The 20,575-nt window shown below is 57.8% G+C and overlaps 1 protein-coding gene across 2 annotated transcripts; it reads right to left on the bottom strand.

The window, feature by feature from the left end:
• Positions 1 to 1,198: 1,198 nt before the first annotated feature.
• LMNA (lamin A/C) lies at positions 1,199 to 20,199 on the bottom strand. Of its 2 annotated transcripts, XM_061120575.1 has the most exons (12): positions 19,607 to 20,199; positions 8,056 to 8,212; positions 6,858 to 6,983; positions 6,405 to 6,575; positions 6,051 to 6,176; positions 5,065 to 5,285; positions 4,741 to 4,963; positions 4,220 to 4,327; positions 3,986 to 4,105; positions 3,490 to 3,579; positions 2,428 to 2,700; positions 1,199 to 2,137 (listed from the first exon to the last, which is right to left on the bottom strand). In XM_061120575.1, the coding sequence occupies exons 1-12, from the start codon at positions 19,960 to 19,962 to the stop codon at positions 2,111 to 2,113; spliced, it is 1,998 nt and encodes a 665-aa protein (XP_060976558.1). In that variant the 5' UTR covers positions 19,963 to 20,199; the 3' UTR covers positions 1,199 to 2,110. The 2 variants fall into 2 exon arrangements, with proteins under 2 accessions (XP_060976558.1, XP_060976559.1); XM_061120576.1 differs by lacking the exons at positions 1,199 to 2,137; positions 2,428 to 2,700; positions 3,490 to 3,579 and adding an exon at positions 3,595 to 3,615 and having other exon boundaries at positions 19,607 to 20,196.
• Between the last annotated feature and the right edge of the window lie 376 nt (positions 20,200 to 20,575).

Here is a 20,575-nt window from a genome sequence, read left to right on the forward strand (position 1 = left end):
GAGAAAGGATTTCCTTCTTCAGAACCACCCTCCCCAGAAAAGGACCGCTTCCTCAAGTCCATGCCCTATCCTCTCCGCATCCCTTTCCCTGAGGCACCTGGCTTGAGCCCCTAGGGAACCAGGACTTTCCAGCAGGACTTAAGAGGTTTTTCTCATCTCATTCATTTTGCTTTCTCCAGTTCTTTTGCCCACAGTCCAGGCATGCTCTTTTTCTCACTAACTTTTGACTGCAGGCTCAACTCATCTGCCTCAGGGAATGTAAACTTATATTTTAGCATCACTTTTTTTTTTTTCCCCCAGAGGGGAGCATAATGTCACAGAAGCAGGGGTCTGTGACAGAGAGGACCCTGGGTTCTCTCTGCCATCTAGTAGCTATGTGGTCTTGCTGAGTTAACTCTGAGCCCCCACTTCCAGGGACAAAGGGGACAAAAACCACCCGTCAAGACAGCATGAGGGTCAAATGAAATAGCGCAGAGATGCTTTGGAACCTATAAAGGGCCAAAGAAGGGTTGGTCCCTGTGGCTTATTTTCCCTGCTTGGGGTCCTTTCCCTCAGTCTGGTTTCCTCATTCCCCTCTATTAGAGGCCTCCTCCTGAGGCTCGTACTCCACCTGACCTATCCGTTTGTCCCCAGCAGTCCACTGGAGTGTAAGATCTCCGAGAACACTGACTACACGGTCTTGTCCATTTCCCTGTCTCCGAGCTGAGCAGAGTCTGGCGCAGAGGGACATTAACTGTGTGCTTGCAAAGTCAGTCCTGCCCCTTTCCTGCTAACTCCCTCCTCCCCATCTGTCCTTGCCCCAGGTCCTGAGATGTCACCCCCTTCAGACTGGGTCTGTATCATCATGCGTGTGTTTCAGTATTCATACTGAGCTCAGGGTCCAGCACAAAGAAGGTTCTCGCTAAGTGCTGGCTGGTTGAAGGAAGTCAGGAAGGAAACAGTTGCCTTCAGGCTCTACCTCTCTGCGGGACTCGGAGAGGGCCCCGCACTGGGTGGGCAATGCTCGTGTCAGAGCGTCTCCCCAGCAGCCACCGCTGGGTGCCCAGCTGTGTACCTGAAGCTCTGAGGTCCCTGTCTCCCCTAGAGCAGGGGGGAGGCTGGGCGGCGTGAGGATGCGGGTGACCAAGTGACATGCATATGGGACCCTCAGAAAACGCACAATGACACCCACCAACAAAGACACCACGGCAGCCAGGGATAGAAACAACTAGTGTATTGATTCAGGGAGGAGAGAAGGGGTGCAGATGGGAAATGGGAGGCAAGGGGCTCCTTAGTGTTCGCCAAAACCCGCTGCTGCACACCCTCCACCCTTCCTCCCCTTCCTCCTCTTCGGTGGGGCCCCAGCAGGCTCTCCCCCTTTCTAGTAGGCCTCTCTCTCCCTCCTCCCCTACACCCACTTGACCCTGATCGACCTCCAGTGACTGGGCAAAGCCCACCCCTGGCTCTAAAGCTAGGTGAAGGCAGGCTCAGACTAACCTTTCTTCCCTTTCCTTCTACCTCCCGCCTCATTCCCATCTCTTGTCTAAATAACATATAGAAGAAGCAAACGCAGCTGGGACCTGGGAGAATTGAGTCACCCCGGGGCTAGGGAGAGGGGGGGACGGGATGGGGCAGGCGGAGGAGCTTCTGCCAGGGGTACTGGAACGATGGGGGCCGGCCCAGGGGCGAGGCTCAGCCCTCCTCCCTTGGAGGCTGGCGGAGCAGACTCCACACCTGCCTCTCAGGCACCATGTCACGGGGTCCCCGGGATGCGGATGGCGGGCAGGGCAGAAAAGCAGAAACAAGGCTTTGTAAAAGCATCCCCTCTCCTTGGCTCCCTCTTTGGTTTTAAGGCAGATACGGAGTTTCTCGGAAGCAGGGAGAAAAGAGGGGGGATTGAGATAGATGCGCGCCTTTTTTTTTTTTTTTGGCTTATGTTTTTCCTTCGGTATAAAACCACTGTAGAAAATAACTTCTCTTAGAAAAACAAAAAACAAAACATAGAAGAAAAAATAAAGGGGTATTTTTCTTTGGCTTCAAACCCCTTCCCGTGAGGTGCAGGGCAGGGGTGGGCATGAGGTGAGGAAGAAGCACGGGCCTCCGCCCCCACCCCTGCCTGGCAGGTCCCAGGTTACATGATGCTGCAGTTCTGGGGGCCCTAAGAGAGAAGAGAGAGCGGGAGAGGTGTGAGAGGCGGTGCTGGGCCGCACCCTCCCTTCCCCTCTTAACCCAGCCCCGCCCCTGCCCTCCAATCTGGGGCTCAGACAGGAGCGGCAGGGCACAGGAGCAGCAACCCTCTAGGATCTTGGGCTGCGGGGAGGAGGCTCCCACTCCCCCGGGCTGCGGAAGAGAAGGCTCTCCCTCCCACAGGGCCGCCTGGTCCTAACCCTGGAGGACTAGGGTCCTCTGCCCGCGGGGTGGGGGTGTGGAGACAGAGGGCCGACTCACCTGGGTTCGGGGTCTGGAGTTGCCCAGGAGGTAGGAGCGGGTGACCAGGCTGTCCCCGAAGCTGCCACCCCCACTGCCCCCCACACTCCGGTAGCTGCGAGTGACTGTGACACTTGAGGCGGAGGAGCCAGAGGAGATGGATCCGCCCACCGGGGCTCCCGAGCCGCTGGCAGACGCCTTGTCTGCGGGCTGCCCGCAAGTCCCGCACAGCACGGTGCGCGAGCGCAGGTTGTACTCGGCGGGGTCCCCCGAGCTGCTGCCTGCGTGGGAGCCCTGAGGAGGGAGACAAGGCTCAGGCCGGACGGCGAGTCTGGGACTGACCGCTCAGGCCCAACACCCAGGCTCCGCGCTCCGGCAGGGTCCAGGCAGAAAGGTGGGCTTCTGCGCTCCAGTAGCCTAACTGGTGGGGGGCAGGGCTTGGGGCGAGGGGGACGGACCTGGGCTGGGAAGAGGGGAAGGGAAGGACATGACAGGGGGAAGGGTCAGGAAGACTTGGGGACAGGCAGGCAACGGGAGCTGTGGCTTTGACTCTTGTCTTAGCTACTCTAAGCTTCAGAGGGGAAGGTGACAGAATGAGCAAGCTTGGACAGCGGCAGGCATGCAAAATTAACTGGGGAGGAGGGCAGGTGAGAGAGACCCTTCTCCCAGGAAAAATGGGGGAAATGAGAGGCCATGCATGTGACCAGGATGGGGAGGAGACAAGAAAGGAGATGCATGCAACAGAAGTGAGGGGGAGAGAGGCAGGGCTGCGCGCCCCACGTCTGTCCTCCCTTCCCCGCCCCGGGGGATCAATCCGGACTCTTGTCCACCGCTCCCATGGGAAGACTCCATGGCATCAGAAGTTCCCACTCCCTTCCTTACCAGAGTAGGGCACCCAGACACCTGGGGTCCCTGTTCAAGGTATAGGGAGGAGAGAGAAGAAAAGCCAGGGCAGCGAGTGAAGTTCCAAAATGTTCTTTAATGAGAAGACTTTTTTGGCAGGGGGAGGCCAGGGAGAGGGTGTCCCCAGGCCCGGCTGGGTGCCCTGGCGTGGGCTGGGCCTCAGCGGCGGCTGCCACTCACGTGGTGGTGATGGAGCAGATCGTCTCCATCCTCATCCTCGTCGTCCTCGACCATGGTCACCGAGCGCACCAGCTTGCGCATGGCCACCTCCTGCCGCGGACACAGGACAAGGCCCGAGGGTTAGAGCTGCGGATCAGAGAAGGCGTGTGCAGCACACCCACCCCGCTGGCCACCAACAACCTGCTCGTGCTCTGCCCCCTGTCCAGGCTGCGACTTGCTCTGTCCTCGGGGGCGCTGGAGTTAAGAAACTTGTTTCTACTCCAGGGGCATGCGGTCAAGTTCTCTGGATAGAAGCACGATCTGCCCTTAACCATGTTCACTGTCTAACCCCCGACCCCTCCTGCTGCTAGGGGAGGTATCTCTGGGTCTGTACACGGGGTGGACAGTTTGGGACCTGGGAGAAAGCGGCCCTGAATTGGGGTGGGGGCAGCTGCCTCCAACTCTGGCCGCCAGGGGAAGCCTTGTGCAGTGAGAGGCCAGCCTGCAGCATACTCACTTCCCCAGTGGAGTTGATGAGGGCTGTGCGCAGGCTGTTTCCACAGCCCCAGGTGTTCTGCGCCTTCCACACCAGGTCGGTAGGGGGGCTGTGGGTGGCCCCAGCTCCTGCAGCCCAGATCTGGGGGAGGGAGAAATCATTAGAGAAAGGCACTCACACTCCAGCACACCCAGCCTCAGGCCAGCCCATCCCCACCCGAGGCCACCCCAGAGTCCCGAACACTCGGCCACTCACCGTCACCACCTGCCCGGCCTTCAGAGTGTACTTTGGAGGGAAGCGGTAGGTCAGCAGGGGGTCATCTCCATTCTGGCGCTTGATCTGCCAGTTGCCCATGGACTGGTCCTGCCCAGGAGGGAAGGGGCAGGTGAGAGAGGCTCCTTCAAGCTCTTAGAGGGTTTATCACCTTCTATTCATCCCCTCACGGCTCTCCCCCCTCAAGGATAAATAACAGCTACATCTATGGGCACTTAGGCTGTACCAGACCTACTCAGTCCTTTCATCTTCCCAAGAACTCAAAGTTATTCATGCCTATTCTGCAGATGACGACGCTGGGAGAGGTTAAATACATTGCCCAAGAAGGTCTCACTGCTCTGATGAGTCCTGTAGCCAGGACTGGAACTGGAGTGTGGAGGAGATACCCACATTTGCCCTGGTCTGATGTGAGGACCAACCCTCCCCGCAAACTCCATCCCTTCACCTTCCAGGTTCTCTCCCTAACCCGACGGCATTTCTCACACCCGACCTGGGAGGCCTACCTCATTGGACTTGTTGCGCAGGCGCACGAACTTGCCCTCCTCATCCACCTCCTCCACGGCCACGCGCCCGCTGGTGCGCGCGTGCTGGGAGAAGCTGCTTCGGCTCTCGGTGGACTCCAGCTTGCGCTTCTTGGTGATGCTGCCCCCGCTCTGTGTCTGGGACGAGTGGGAGGAGGCCCGGCCTCGGCTGCGCTGCGAGGTAGGGCTGGGAGACAGGCGGAGCCTGTGGAGGGGGAGACAGGGTCAGGAGGTCTAGTCAAGGCAGGTGGCAGGCAGGCAGGAGGAAGCGGCCGCTAGCACCTCCCTGCCTCCCCCGAAGCCCACCTCTCCTCCTCGCCCTCCAGGAGCTTGCGGTAGGCGTGGATCTCCATGTCCAGGGCCAGCTTGATGTCCAGCAGCTCCTGGTACTCGTCCAGCTGCTGTTGCATCCTTGCCCGCATTTCCGCCATCTCCCGCTCCTTGTCTGCCAGCAGCCGCCGGCTGGTGTCGCGTTCACGGGCCAGCGAGTCCTCCAGGTCCCGCAGCTTCGCTTCCTTAGCTGCCAGCTGGTTGAGGGAGAAGGGGGGGTCTGGTGAGCTCTCAAGGGCCCCGGGTATGGAGAGGTAAGGGACAGGGGTAGGGGCAGCCCCCTGGGGCACACCCCACCCCGACCCCCACCAACCCTGTCTTCAGATTCCCATCAGCGTCTTTCATGGACTCTAACGTGGCTGTGGCTGGCTGGCGACTGGGGAGTCCTTCTCAACCTCCGACTGAAATCTCTTATTAATTTGAGGCTAGAACCCATCTCCTCTGCCACAAATGGCACAGCCAGCTACTATATTGACACTGTTAACACCTCACTATGCCTGCAATGCAGGAGACCCCGGTTTGGTCCCTGGGTCTGGAAGATCCCCTGGAGAAGGGAATGGCTACCCATTCTCCAGTATTCTTGCCTGGGAAACCCCACGGACAGAGGAGCCTGGCAGGCTACAATCTCCGGGGTCGCAGACTCAGACATGACTGAGCAACTAACACTTTCACTGTTTTTTTTTTTTTCCCCACTTTTAACACCTCACAGTGAGTCTTGAGGCAGATCTAAGAGTTAGGGAGGATGGGGGTGATCTCCATACTCAAATGAGAAAACCCAGACTCTGAGAAGTGAAGGTCAGGCAGGCAAGATAAGAGGTAGACCTGAACAGCAAACAGGTCAAGTGACTCCAAACCCTGGGCTTCTCACTCAGTCTGTGCTCCTGGGGGCATATTCTGCGCCCTCCTCTGTGGGGAGGGGACGGGCAGTGGGGGAGGCGGAAGGGGGAGGCGGGGGGCAGCACCTGCTTCTGGAGCTGGCTGAGCTGGGCCGAGAGGCTGTCGATGCGGATGCGGGACTGCTGCAGCTCCTCGTGGGCGGCCCCCACCAGGTTGCTGTTCCTCTCCGCTGACTGCCTGGCGTTATCCAGCTGGCGGGGAGGACACAAGGGTTAGGGCTGCAGGGACCGACGGGGAAGGAGGCAGGGACCCGAGAAGGACATCGCTGCTGCAGCCTGAGGTCCGGGGCAATCTCAAGGTCCAGGGCAATCTCAGCTCCTGCCCCCGTCCGCCTGATCTCCCACAGGGCATCTCAGGGAGGGCAGCGGGGAGGGCTGCTGGGGACAGAGGCAGCAGGGGAACCCCGGGAGAGTGAGCACCTTGGCAGAATAGGTCTTCTCCAGCTCCTTCTTGTACTGCTCCACCTGGTCCTCATGCTGGGCCCGCAACTCCTGCAGGGCATCCGCCAGCCGGCTCTCAAACTCCCGCTGCTTCCCATTGTCAATCTCCACCAGGCGCGTCTCATGGCGGCGTTTGGTCTCACGGAGCTCCTGGAAGGGGTGGATCCAGAGACCAAAATCAGAACTAGTCCTTTGAGGATGGGGCCCAAGTGGTTGAGCGCCCAGCCCAATCCTAACCCTGAACAAAGTCACTGTGAGCTCCACCTTAACCTGGGGGATGGCCACCACTCCCCCCAGCCCTCACCCCCACTCCCCATCACTAGTATAAGCCAGCCTGCCAGGGGAGCTCTGCACACAGCTGATACCCCAGCCCAGCTCTGACATCTTTCACCACCGGCCCCAGTCCTCCGGTCTGCAGGACACAGTTCCCACCTCGCTGTAGATGTTCTTCTGGAAGTCCAGCTCCTCCTTCAGGGTCTGCAGCCGGTTCTCAGCATCCACTCGTCGCAGCATCTCATCCTGAAGTTGCTTCTTGGCCTCGCCCAGGGCTGCCTCGAGCTGAGAGGAAGGGGACAGAGGTCAGGGAGAGGGGTCATAGGACACCAGAGCTGGAAGGAAGCTGAGAAGGGGGTCATGTCCAGCACCTTCCTTTATATGTGGAGAAACAGGCCTAAGGGAGCAAGAGCCTTGGATGCCCACAGAAGTGATGACACATGTACTTCCTCGCAGTAATGACCTTGGATAGGTGCTGTGCTAATGAAAATATAGACAGTGCCTCCTCTCTCTATAGCCGTATTTTGCTACAGCCACTGCTCTAAAGGAAGTGTGTCCAGAGTACAGAAGGAACATGAGGGAAGGGACCAAAGTGTGCCTGAGGTGGTAGCGGGGCGCTTGTAGGAAGGCCTCCAGAGTCTGAGATCTGAAGGACAGGTGAATGGGCAGACAGGAGCAAGTACAAGGGCGCAGAGGTACAAAAGCACACACGTGCACTTCAGGATCTTCGGAAGGCTCAGCACTGCTGAAGCCTGAAGGATGGGGCCCTGCGGGGAGAGTGACGGCAGAGGTGGCTGGACTGGAAGGCAGGGACTGGATCATGGACCCATGGATCGCACCCTTACTGCCACGAAAACATCCTCTGAAGCTTGAGTAGGGGTGCACCTTTCTTAGATCTTCATCTTAGAAAGCACAACCTGGGCAGTGCAGCTGGGAAGGGTTGGGGGCAGGGCCTGGGAGGAGAAAGGCCCAGCCTTGATTTTCTGGCCAAACTGGCTGGCTTCTCCTGGTCTCTCCACGGTGTACTATGGTGGCAAGGCCTAGCAGGGAAGAGAGCCCTGGACATAGGCTTGGTGGATGACTCTAGTCCTGACCTTGCTCTGAGCAGATGTGGCTGTGAGATTGGGAACAAGCCTGCTTCTTTGATTCTGTTCCCTAGCTTTTAACATGAGACTAGATGCTGGAATGGATAGCAAAGTGTTTGAAAGTAAAGACTACCGTATACATTAAAAACATATGTCCATATATGATCCACCATCAGCTCCCACCTCCTGAGAATGCCTGGAGTGGAGCAGTGAGTGTGCGTTTGGGCAGGGGGCAGGGACAAGGGTCAGGCGGGGTCTCCGGTGGGCCTCACCTTGGCCACTTGCCCCCGCAGGTCATGCAGCTCGCCCTCCAGCGTGCGCTTCTCGCTGAGAGCAGTGCTCAGTGCAGCTTCCTTGGAGTTGAGCAGAGCCTCCAGGTCCTTGAGCCGGGCCTGCGCAGCCATCAAGTCTCCCTCCTTCTTGGAATTGCTAAAGAAGCCAGAGAAGAGTGGGTTTAAGAGGAGGAGTCTTGTATGCCTAGACAGAGTCAGGTCCCCCAGGGAGAGTAAGAAGTCAGGTCCTGGGAGGTCAGCGGCAGGACTTGGTTCTGCTATCCCCCAAGCTGCCAGGAGAGGGCATCCTTGGCCCTGGTTTGTTTGCATCTGCCGGCCTCGGGCTGGACTCCCACTTCTCCCAAGGCCCCCAAAACCCCTTTCCGGCTTCTCCACCCTTCCCATGACTCAGTGCTCAGGAACGTGCCTGAGGCCAAGGGCAAAGCTCGATCCCATGAGATGAATGCTTTTCCCTCTCTCCCCTCCCATTCCTTCCCAAAGAGACAGAACCACCTTTGTCTCCTGCCCCTTCCCACATAGGGCCTTAACCTTCTCCCCCGACTCCACCCACCTTGCATTCAGCCCAGCCTCCTCCTCTGCAGAGATCCAGAGAGCCAGGCTCCTAGCCCTGGGGTCTGAGTGTCCCTGACGCTTATCAGTTTGCTTATCAGTTTGAGTGCTAAAAGTGTCAGTCACCTCCCCTAGGCCCTTTACACACCAGGGACTGCTGGAAGGGGAAGTTTGGATAAAGCTCAGAGAGACCTGGAATGAAGTCGACCAGGCACTGTATTGACCTTTCCCTTTCTCAGACCCAGTCTGGGTCCCCTAATGGGGCAGAGCACAAGGGTTCCAGCCGTCCCTCTCTGGGCCTCATCAGAGCCTGAGAATGCTGAGCCCAACCTATCGACCACAAGCCCAGCATCTGGGTCCAGATGTGACCCCAGGCCTCCAGGTCCATCTGGGCTCCAGCCTTGAACCTCCACACTCCTCAAACTGGGTAAAGCTTTAACTAGAACCAATTCAAATGGCGGGTGGCCTCTGCCACCTCCCTTCCCTTTCCGGGCCCCTGATTATTTCTGTTGGATAGTGACCTGGAAAAATAGAGGGATCCTATTTTCTTAAAGACCTCTGGGGAACACAAGAACTTCCCAGTTGTCATGATCCCTTCCCCAATGTGTGGGGAGAGAAAGCACTAGACGCAGGGAGGGGAAGGAAAGAGCCCAGGGGCCTAGTCCCAGCTGCCATCTGCGACTCATCAGACTTCAAGCATGAACCCACTTGGGCAGATGGAAAAAAGGAAAACCAAATGTGGGCAGGGGGAGAAGGAACTCGATCCTGGAAAGGAGAGAAGTGGCCCTGCCAACATTTTTCTCCTGCCACCAAGCCCTCGGCTCCAAGAGACCCAACAATTCAGTGTGAAGAAAGCTGGAGAAGCTCTGGACGGAGGGCCCAAGACTGAGGCGGTATGCTCCTGCCACTAGCTTAGAAGTCTTCAAACAGGAGTCACCTCCCCTCCGACTGGGCTCCACTGCGAGGGGGAGAGAGTGCCACCCAGACAGGCAGGGGAAGAACGTGAAGATCTGGGGGGAGCACCCCCAGCCTTGCTCTGTCCAGGCCTCTGGCCACATTTCAGAACAAGTTGTTTAGAGCAAGAGTGTCTGTCTCCTGTGAAAAGAGGCCCTTCCAGACCTGAAGGATCTCTCCCCTCCTCCGTCTTAGCCAGAAAAGCTAAAAATAAAGTCAAAACCCAGCTCAGGTTTTGGCTGCCATCCGGCCCAGCCCCTGGCTGGGAGCACAGCCCCAACTTTCCATGACTTCAGAACTTTTCCGAAGCTGAGGCAGCTGTAGGGGGAGGAAAGAAGAAGAAAAACCGCTGGTAAAGTGAAGCGACACGGCAGACATGGATTCCGAGTTCCTTGGGCAGACTCCAAGGCTGGCAGGGACTTCCCAGAACAGGCCTCCCTGCCCTGCAGGCTAACGGCTGGGAGGCTCTCAGAACTTAGAGAACTGGGAGGAGCTTCGCATAAGTTCGGCTTAACCCCCTCCTTTTACAGATGAGGAAACTGAGGCACAGAGGAGGAAGGTGAGTGACCCTGGGTCAAACACAGCATGCAGCTCCGGGGACCCAGGCGGAGTCACAGTCAATTCTGGCAGCTGATCAGGACTCCTCCCCCTGCTCCTCCTCCTACTCAGCCACAGGTCTAGAGACGCCAGCAGGAGACAGGGCTCCTGATCCAGCCAGCCTGAGCTGGGAGAAGCAGGAAGGAGCACCTTGATGCTTTCAGAAGACATCTCAAGGGTGTCTCTTCCCTAGTCCCACCTCCATGGCCTCCTCAGACCCAGAGGAGAAACATCAGAAGTTCTCCTTGGAAATACCTTTCCTGTGAGAGTGCCAGGCAGACACTGACACAGGAAAATGTAGCTGCATGGTCCCTGCTCTCGGGGGCTCACAGCCGGACAACTGCAGGATTTGGTCCTTCTCTAACCTCTTCAGTTAGGACTGCTCCCAAAGGTGGGGTGGTAGTAATACTAATATTTATACTAATAGACTAATGCTAGTAATCATATAATGACAGCAAGCAGAGCTGACTGTGTACACCTTATGGTTGTTGTTCAGCAGCTAAGTGGTGTCTGATTCTTTGCTCTCAAGACTGTATTAACTGAATCGCCACAGCTTCCCCACTGAGACAGGTGCTAGTCCTAGGTGATGAAGGAAACAGGCTCGGAGAACTCTGCCCAGGGTCCCTCCAGGATCCTGCAGCAAGTCGGGAGCAGAGGTGTGAATAGGTGCTGGATGGCTCCCCCTGCCCTGCTAATGGTCTCCAAAGAAATTAAGGGGACGATTTTCCTCCCCCTCCTGGTGGCTCTGATTAGCACTTAAAAGAGTTGCAATGAAAGGACGGAGACACACCAGGCAGATGAGGGAAACCACTTGAGCAAAAAGAGGGAAGCAAGGAAGAGCCTTTGTGGTTTTCTCAGTCAGGCTTGGGGAGCTCCCCTCTGCGGGGAAGCAGCTGCTATCACCCATGGGCTTATGACTCAGACCTCAGGAGCCCTGTGGCCAGGGAGCCACACGCACTCCCCAAGAGACGGCTGGGGGTGGGGCACGGAAGCCAGCGGCTCCCCAACCTCCTTGTCAGTCTTGCCTGTCCACTAGCTCCAAATGACATTGCTTCCTTAGTCGGGCTTCTGAACAGGGACCCCAAGCAGACACTGGCCAGGCGTTCAGCCCAAGCGGCGGTGTGGCCTGTGCCCCAGCCCACTGGGGGCCAGCAGTGGGAAAGCTGGGCACAGGCTGCCCCACCGTGGGCTGGCAAGGGGAGCTGGGAAGGGTGGGACCCAGGGGCTCCACATGTGACTCATCCTCCAGCAGACAATACCCGGGCAGGTGTCAGGAAATCCTCTAGTGCTCACAGGGGAGACCCTGGCTGTACCCACGTCCTGCCCAGCAACCCACCCCCCCCAACCCCGTGCCACGCCAGAGGAGCCCACTCTCTCCCTCCCATCCGCCAGGCTCCTCCAGCACTGGAGTGGGTTCATCCCAGCGGGCTCCTGAGACAAGAAGGGCTGGGCATCCTGTTTCTAAACTCTTCCCACGGCTGGCAAATCTGATCGCAGAAGGCGGGAAAAGTCGGGTGGGGCAGGGCAGAAGAGGAAAGGGATAAGGCCGACACACGGGAGCTGGGAGCGGGCTTGCGTGCTACCAGGCCGGGGCGCTATTACACAGAGGCTGGAGGGAGAGGGGAGCCGGGCTTCAGGGCCACTGCCGGGCAGGACGCTAGGGGCTTCTTGCCCCGGGGTGGGGGTGGGGAGCAAGCGTCTGGCGCAGCAAAGGGGCTACATGGGCACCGCGCCAAGCGCTGACCTGCCGGCTGAGTCACCCTCCTCAGCCCAGCTCGGATGCCAGATATGGAAGCCAGGGCGGCCACAGGCCTGTTTGGGCCCGGTTGCTGGGAGCAACTTGCTAGGCCCCGAGGGAAAGGCCCCCATTTCCTCCGCTGGACTGAGGAACACGAGGCGCGCAGAGACAGCCGGCTGGGGCTAAAAATAATCAGTGGGCGGGGCGGATGGCCACTGGGGCAGTGGACGAGCTCGGCCAGCCCGCCGGGGCTCCCTCAGACCCGCCCCAGGCTCACCAGCCCTCGGAGTTCCCCATCGCCCGGCGGAGAAGAGGGGGAGGGGAGGCAGGAGCATCGAGATTCCCTAGCCCCCGGCATTTCCTGCCTCACCAAAAACGGAGCCCCCTGTGGCTGGGCAGGGCAAAGCAGGGCTGGTTGTGCAGCCGTGAGTCCCAGCCCGGCCCTCTCCTCCCAGACGTCTAGACCTCTTCCCAGGCTGACTCCCTGCCAGGTGATGGGGTCCCTCCAGTGGCCACCCCAAGCCGGGCCCCCACGTTCCTACCACCCTTCCTTTTGTTCCAGCAACCCCTCCCACTGCGATGTATTCTCCCCTCCCTCCACCTATCCTAATCCACACCTGCCCCCTTGGTTTGAGCCCTGCCTCAGCCCTGCGCCTCCAGACCCAGCCACACCTCTCTCCTCTTCCACGTCCATTCAGCTGTTGTTTTACCTCCTGCTTTATTCTCTTTCCAGCTATAAGTGTGTCTCGGGGCTTTTTCTGTTATGTCCCCAAATGCCCTGAGGCCAGAAGATTCATATACTCAAGGTTTCTGAGGGGGAACCTCCTTCTAGAACAATTCCTGCCCTTTTACAGGTGGGGAAACCGAGGCCTGGAAAAGAGTAGGCTCAGACCCTAAAACCCTGCCCACCCGGTCACCTGAGGACACTCAGAGCAATGGAGACAGGCACAGAACATGGCATGACGCACGCAGGGCGCGCAGAAAATGGGCAGCAACACCCAGGAAGAGAGCCTGGGAGACACTTGGACTTCTGCTCAATAGCTAGGAGTCACCCTAGTACCCAAGTGATGACGCAGACCTAGTGATGGGGTCCTCAGACATCAGCTACCTCACAGCTCTGCGTGGGGCCGCGAGGTTCCACAGTTCCCTCCCAAAAGGAACCACTGTGGGGCTTCCGGGCTGGTCTGTGGGTCTCCATCACTCTCAGGTATGGGCAGGAGGTGGAAGCGCTGGGACACTTGGTTCCCCACTCTGGCTTTCAAGGCACCAGCCCCCTCTGGAAAGGAGACCTTAAAGAGAGGAAGTGACAGGGGCAGGTGTTCTAGGGACTGAGAAGCCCCTTGAACCTTCCCCAAAGGCCACCCTGTGGAAGGGCTGAATGTCTTACACCTGGAAAGTACACGGGAGGATCCCAGTACGGACCCCCCACCCAGGCACACGCACCCACAGCAGGCCTCCCTTGGGTGTGACAACCACCACATGTGCTCGGGGTCCGAGGGCCCTCAGATCCCCTTCCAGAGCTGCTGGGCTCCCAGCTGTCCTCACCCCAGACAAAGCCAGGTCTTAATTCCAGGCAAAGGGAGGGTTGGAATGGGGGAACTGGTGCTGAGAAGGGGCACAGGAGGCCTGTTGACATGTTCAGACGCAACTCCAGCAGAGGCGCTGGGCCTGGCGCGGGGCCAGGCCTGAGTCACAGCTGCTGGGCGTATCAACGTGGCATTGTGCAGCAGTGGGAGAGGCCTACAGTCAGAGGCCGGTGCGCTGGGGTCCTGGACAACAGGCGGCAGGCTTCCTGACCAAGCGCTCCCTCCTGCCAAACTCCACTTTCCTTCTTCCTGGCCTGTCTCTCCAGAAATCATTCCTGTGTTGTCATAAAAATGCAGGCCAAGGCCTGGAACAGACCAAAAGAAGGGCATGGAGGGGGAGAAGGATGGCCTAGGAAGAGGTAGGAGGTCCTGGGTGTGGGAGGGAGGGAGGGAAGCCACTGGCCAACAGGTGGGACATTCAGGGGATCCCCACAAGAAAGCGATTCAGTTGTCCCTTCGGAATGTATTAACCTTCCATCAGGTGGCTCATGGTGATTAACCCTGACAACAGCAGGGAGAAGGTGGGAGCCGCACCCCAAGATGGAGAAAGGAAGTCGGGGAGGACCTAGGAGTTCTGGTCCCGCTGCATTCCAGCTCCAGCCTTGGAAGATGCAACGCTGTCTACCAGCCGGCAGAGGGTGGCAGCGTCATCAGAGCTACGGGAGGAGGAAGGGGGGGTGCCTTGGCAATCCCAAACCTCCCCCTCTGAACTGCCAGGGACTGCGCTCCTGGAAATCAAGGGTCTCTTACTTCCCTGAGCCAGTCCCTAAAGGAATTCCTGTATTGCCCCCCTCCATCCGTCCCCCATTTGATTCAGATCCTCCTCCTTCTTCCTGCCACTCAGCAAGATCACTCAAAAGTAGTTTTCAAAAAAAGGCCGTCCCTCAGTCTTTCTTTCTCTGACTGGACAATTCAGGGTCTCCCGTCCACTCTACTCTGCCCTCTACCGTGACTCAGCTCCTCTGCTGGGCCTGGGATTTCGGCCAGAATTATTCCTGGTTTCGACAGGCAGGACCCAGGCTTCCTCACGAAAGGACAAGGGAGCGTGGCCCCCTACTCTGCCCCACCTCCTTCCCAAACTATCCCCTTCCCTGAGTGTTAAGGGGCAAGACCTCCTCACAGCCCACCCTCAGGCTGGGGAAGCCAGAATGGGGGCAGGAAGAACAGAAGGTGGGCAGTTCAAGGTCACCCTGCACCTCCCTCTGATTCCCGCCCCTGCTGTCTAATCCCGGCCAGCACTAAGGTAACGGTCCTGCCTGCCCCAGAGCCTCTGCTTCTTCTCCAGCACAGGTCCACGGGACTCCCCTGCATGGTACAGCCTCAAGGGAGGTACGTTCAAAATATAGTATCCTTTCCTACTAGTAATAAAAACAAAGCCTAAGCCAAGAGTGTAATGTCATAATAATTACCTGTTTCTCACAAACTTTCTTGGAGAAAGAGAGGAGGGTGTTAGTACTTTTAATTCCACTGCTTGTGGGAAATATTTCTAGTGAGAATAGCATTGGCTATTAACTATTTTCACATCAATTATATCTGATTTTTATATGCACAGCTTGGTATTTTAGAGAACTGTTTTCTCACTTTGTGGGTCATGGTATTACTTTGGAACTGGAGGGATCTCTGGAGATCTTCCGCCCTAACCCCTTTCTTTTACAGCTAGGGAAATCCAGAGGTGGAGGGTGATTTCTTCAAGGTCACACAGCAGTTTAGAGTCAGGGCTAATCCTGGAACTAAGGACACCGAGGGTCAGGGCTGTTTTTGCTACCTCAAACTACCTGTCAGTTTGTGGATAGATCACCTTGCCTTTTGTTAAGTGACTGGAGACCCTGCAGCCTTCCCCATAGAACCTCTTTCCCCGCCATCTCCAAGAATATTAGAGCTTAGCCTGTGTCATCTTCAGTTCAGGAGTGGGGGTTTGAGGGGCCAGGGAGGTAAGAATGGAATGAACTGTCCTGGACCTCTGAGCCAGACCTGGTCCTGGCTGCTGAAGCTGCTAAAGGTGGTCAGGGGCTGGGGAGGAGGGAGACTGGGGGGTGGGGGGAGGAGGGCACAGGGGAGCAGAGGGCACAGTTGGTAGGTAAAGCCATCTCCTCCCAGTTGTCCCCTCAGCTGTCCCTGCCTTCAGCCCTGACACTGAGCTTCTGAATCAGTGGGGGTGGGCCTGGGAGGGCGGACAATGGGCACATTCCGTGCAAGAGTAAGCCTCAGATTCCTGGAGGCCAGGGGATGTGCCAGGGACCCGGCATCAATCATGGGAAGGCCGTCGGGACCCTAGCAGGAATTACAGTCTTTCTTGTTTCTCTTGGGCTCCTCAAATACTTACAGCTCAGCCCCTGGCGTTAATTGTACTTTCTTCTTTCCATTTGAATAAGAATGTGGACTTCAGGGTGAGGGGCAGGGTGGAGAAATGACAACAGGAGCACCCTTAGGTGAGGACTGAGGCCCAGGTATCCTCAAAGGCCTCCATCCCCGTTATCCTTATATATCTGCCAAAGGGCACAGTTTCTTACACATCCAGGTAGGCAATTCCCATGACAAGTCCCAAGACAGTCTCAAGACAGGAATTACCAGCCTCTCACAGCTCATGATTCATGGCCTAGAAGGGTCCTGGGTCTTTCCAGGTATGGGCTGTGGCAAAGGCTATTGATCAAGTGATAACAGGCCCTGCAGGACAGCAGAATATTAAGGCAACGCTGGCCTCACAGCAGAATCTACAGACTGCAAGGGTGCACTTTAGTCACCCCAGCCCACCTTCCACAACCTACAACCTGTCCCTGAAGCTAGAGAAGTGAGGTTTAATGGTGTGTGTGTGCATGCTAAGTCACTTCTGTCATGTCCAACTCTGTGCAGCCTTATGGACTGTAGCCCCCCAGGCTCCTCTGTCCATGGGGATTCTCCAGGCAAGAATACTGGAGTGGGTCGCCATGCCCTCCTCCAGGGGATCTTCCTGACCCAGGAATCGAACTCTCATCCCTTATGTCTCCCACACTGGCAGGTGAATCCTTTACCACTAACGCCACCTGGGAAGCCCAAGGTTTAATGGTAGGAGCACTCAAATGAGAGTCAGAAGACCCGTGCTCAAGTCCGGGCCTGTCACTGGTTGGCTGTGTTACACGGAACAAGCCTTCGCACCTCTCTCTGGTTTTCCCTGTTCTTATCCTGATGAGAGCTTGGAAGAACCTGGGCCTGCAGGTCCCTGTGTGTCCTGACTGAGGCCATCATGTAAGGCGGGCAATTCAGGAAGTCGTCGGGGACCCAAGGCCTTGTTTGGGGGGAAGGGATGCTTCTGCTTTGTGGGTCTGGGATCTCCCCACTTCTGACTCAGCCTTCCTCTACCAGTTCCGTTTGGGAAGACACAGACCCTGGCACCAACCCGCAGCCCAAGCCCGTAACTCTGGACTCTACTCTAGAACTACTTGTGCACACTGTCTGTCAGGAGCCCCAGTTCCAGACCACCACCTAAGGAAGGAGGCAGAAAAGGATCCCAGGATGCAGTGGGGAGCGGGGAGCAGAGATGCAGACACTCAGGCCCCCACCCCTCCCTTTAAGACATCTGCTGTCTCCACCCTGTCTCTTGCAAAGCCACTGGGGTGGGAGGGAGGGGGGCAGTATCTGAGTCATCCACCCAGCTGTCCTGCCTGGGATGGGGCCTAGCTCCAAGCCTCGACCCCAGGCGGGCCTCCCCTGATGCTTTTAACCTCCTCTTTCTTCCTGCAAGTAGGTGTTCAAACCCCCTGGGCTCCAGAATAAAGGATGTGAGTCTGTGTTTGTGGGCAGGAGCAGTGTTTCTGCTTGGAGCCTATAACCCAGTCTGATGAGAGGGGGCCCCAAAGCCCTGGGTGTGGTCAAGGTACCCAGGCTGGGCCAGGAATCACCACAAGATCTTACAGATAGCTCTGCATCCCAACCCAAAGCCTGGCCCTGAACTCTGAGCTCTAATTAAACATTAAACCAGACAACATCTTCTCTCTAGGCTTTAGTGGGAGGAGTTAGGACAATGCCTTTCTTCCTCTCCCAAATTCTTCATGCCATTCTTCACCTCACCCTGAGCAAAGCAGACACAAAAGGGAACAAATCCTTGCTCCTCCCACTGGGGACATAGAAGGGGACAGAAACCCCAATCTGAGCCCTCTTTGTCTCCACCCAGCCTCCTATCAGCCTAGGATCCAGGTGTGCAAAACCACCCCCCCTCTTCCGGAAGCCCAGCACCCCCAGCCAGGATCAGTGGGGGAGAGGAGAGGCAGGCAGCTAAATATAACAAGTACACACACCACCCCCGGCCCTGTCCCACGTGCGTGCACACCCGCCTGGTGTCCCAGACCGGGACAGCTGCGCCAGGAGGCAGAGACAGACTGGCGTGGCTGGGTTAGCGAGAGACCATAGACTCCACTCGTTCTGTTCCCTGGTCAACACCTTCCTTAGCAGAAAAAGACCTGCTAAGAATGCTCTTGGCAGGGACCTGCATGGTAGTAGTTTGGTAGCTGGGTAAACTAGTTTAGAACACTAATTCTCTGGGACTCCCCTAGCTTGCCTCTTGTCTGCCCTGTTAACTAAGTTATACATATCACTAGTGGACAATGACAGAAATGATCCCTTTCAACAGATAGTCACTCTGAGTTCCCTGGTGGCCTAATGGTTAGGGTTCCTGGCTTTGGATCCCTGGTCTGATCGGGGAACTGACACCCAGAAAGCCACTGGGCTTGGGAGTTGGGGGGAGAGTCACCTGCCTGCCCACACCATTTCTATCTACTCTTCACTAGGGGATGATGCCAGGGGCTGGGGGCTAGCAAAGGGGTATAAAGAGTAGCAAATACACAGCGCTTCTGAGAGGAGCATGAGCCTGGAGAAGATGATGCAAAGGGGAAGAAGAGAAGACAAACCATTACAGCCCCAACCAGGGATCTCCAAGCACCTTTAGTGCTCTCTGGCTGAGGTCTTCACAGAAAACAAATCCTTGGGGAGCTGAAGAGGGCCTAAACTTCCCAGCTCCAAAGGCCTTTTTAGAAAAGAGGGAGGAGACAAGTAGGGTGCGGTAGGGTGGGGCAGGGATGGGTAAGGTAGGAGGGGCCTGAATCTTCCAACGGCTGGATTTCAAAAATGTCACAGTATTCCAGTAGTGTAATAAGGCAAAGAACAATAACAACAAAAAAAAAAGTCCCAGTGGCTGAGAGGACCGGCCAGAGCAAAGGCTGCTAGGCTTGGCTTGGAAAATGAAAGTGGCTCACCCCAAGAAGGGAGGCAGGGAGGGGACAGAGTCCAGATCCTCCTCCGAAAACTCCAGGCAGAGGGTGAGGGTGGGGAGGTGGGGAAGGGGAGGTACAGACCTGGGCACACATAACACAACTTCCAGAGCCGGGAGCCTCTGCCCTCCATCTCCCTCCCTCCCTTGCATTCCTGGGCCAAGCAGGCCAAGGACTGTGGGAGCTGCGGGGGAGCGGCTCTCCTGGAGCTGATCGGTGGGCCTGTCAGAGGCCAGGGGAAGCCCCAGACATGCAGGGCATAAAGGAGCACTTCAAAACTCTTAACAGGAACCCGGGAAAGGGCTGTGCAGTGAGGGTCATCGCCGTGCCCCTGCAGGGGAGAAAGGGGGTCACCCGGCTTTGATGAACTCTCTCTGGCACCACTGGACATCTCCCAGCCTAGGAGCTCTGTTCTAGTGGGTGTCATGTGTTCAGAGTCAGGCTGGCAAAGTTGGCACGGTGCCAAGACTGCCAAGAAAGTTCCAACAGGACCCTTTCACCTACTCCTAAGTGTCTTGGGTGCCTAGATGTCTTAGACCTGGCAAGGCCAGTTCGGCTTTGCCCAAGGCCCTCTCCCAGGCCCCAAATGATTGGCAAATCCCACCCTGACAGAATGTGGGCCTGCCACCAGCTCCTACTTGGCCCTGATGAACCCCGCCATTCCTTATACACCCCACCCTCTCCCAGAGACCTCTCCCTCCTCAGTCCTGTCTTGACAATTTCCCTTGGCACTGCCAGTCACTCGCTGGGGGCAGTTCCGGGAGGGAGGAGACTATATGGCAAAGTTATCAGCCGCCTGGAGCCCGGGCAGGGCCGGCAGTCCATCTGCCCCTCCGCTCCTCTCCCGGCCCCACGCCGCCACTCACCGCGCCTTCAGCTCCTTGAATTCCTCTCGCACTTTGCTCAGCTCCAGCTGCAGGCGGGCGCGCTCCTTGGCCACCGAGTCGAGGGTCTTGCGGGCATCCCCCAGCTCGGCCTCGTAGGCGGCCTTTATGCCAGACACCTCGCGGCTGACCACCTCCTCAGACTCAGTGATGCGAAGGCGCAGACCCGCATTCTCCGTTTCCAGCGAGCGCACGCGGTCGATGTAGACAGCCAAGCGGTCATTGAGCTCCTGGAGGTCCTCCTTCTCCTGCAGCCGGGTGATGCGGGTGGGTGTCAGCGGGGTGGAGCTGGCCTGCGCCCCGCTGCGGGTGGCGCGCCGCTGGGACGGGGTCTCCATGGCCGGCAGGGTGGCAGCACTGCCCGAGGGGCAGAGGTCCCGGGAAGGACGCGGGGCTCAGGCCGAAGGACAGAGACTGCTGGGGCAGGAGCGCGCCGGCCGGCTGGCTCCTGGCAGGCTTGAGGATCTGGGCCGGGCGCAGTCGGACCTCGGGATCTGGGTTGGCGGGTGTGGATGCGGAGCTCCCGCGAACACTCTGAGTCACCGGCTCCCGGGCAAAGGCTCTAATAGGTCTAGGGAATGGGAGGAGGGGCCACTCTCTTAAAGGGGCCGTCGCTAACCCACAGGGGTGGGAGAGGGAGGGGTGAGCAGGGGAGACGGCTGCCCGGGGTAGGGCCCCACCCTCCCTCAGGCACCCCCACGTGCCTGGGGCCTCCCTGAAGCTCGCCTCTAGGTCTCTACCTGCTCAGCGATCCAAGCTGAAAGCTTGCCCCCACTGCCTCAGGCCTTAGAGGGGGTAAAGGGCAGAGCCAAGGGGTGAGGCTGGGTGGGCAAAGGGCAGGGGGAAGAGGAGCAGTAAGCACAAATCAAGGGAAGGCGCCAGGCAGGCAGATCCAGGAAAGTGGGGGGGAGGGTTGAGGCTGGTGCCCACGAGGGTGACTCACTCTTCTTC

Source organism: Dama dama, chromosome 20, assembly GCF_033118175.1.
Source record: "Dama dama isolate Ldn47 chromosome 20, ASM3311817v1, whole genome shotgun sequence".
Classification (NCBI taxonomy): Eukaryota; Metazoa; Chordata; class Mammalia; order Artiodactyla; family Cervidae; genus Dama; species Dama dama.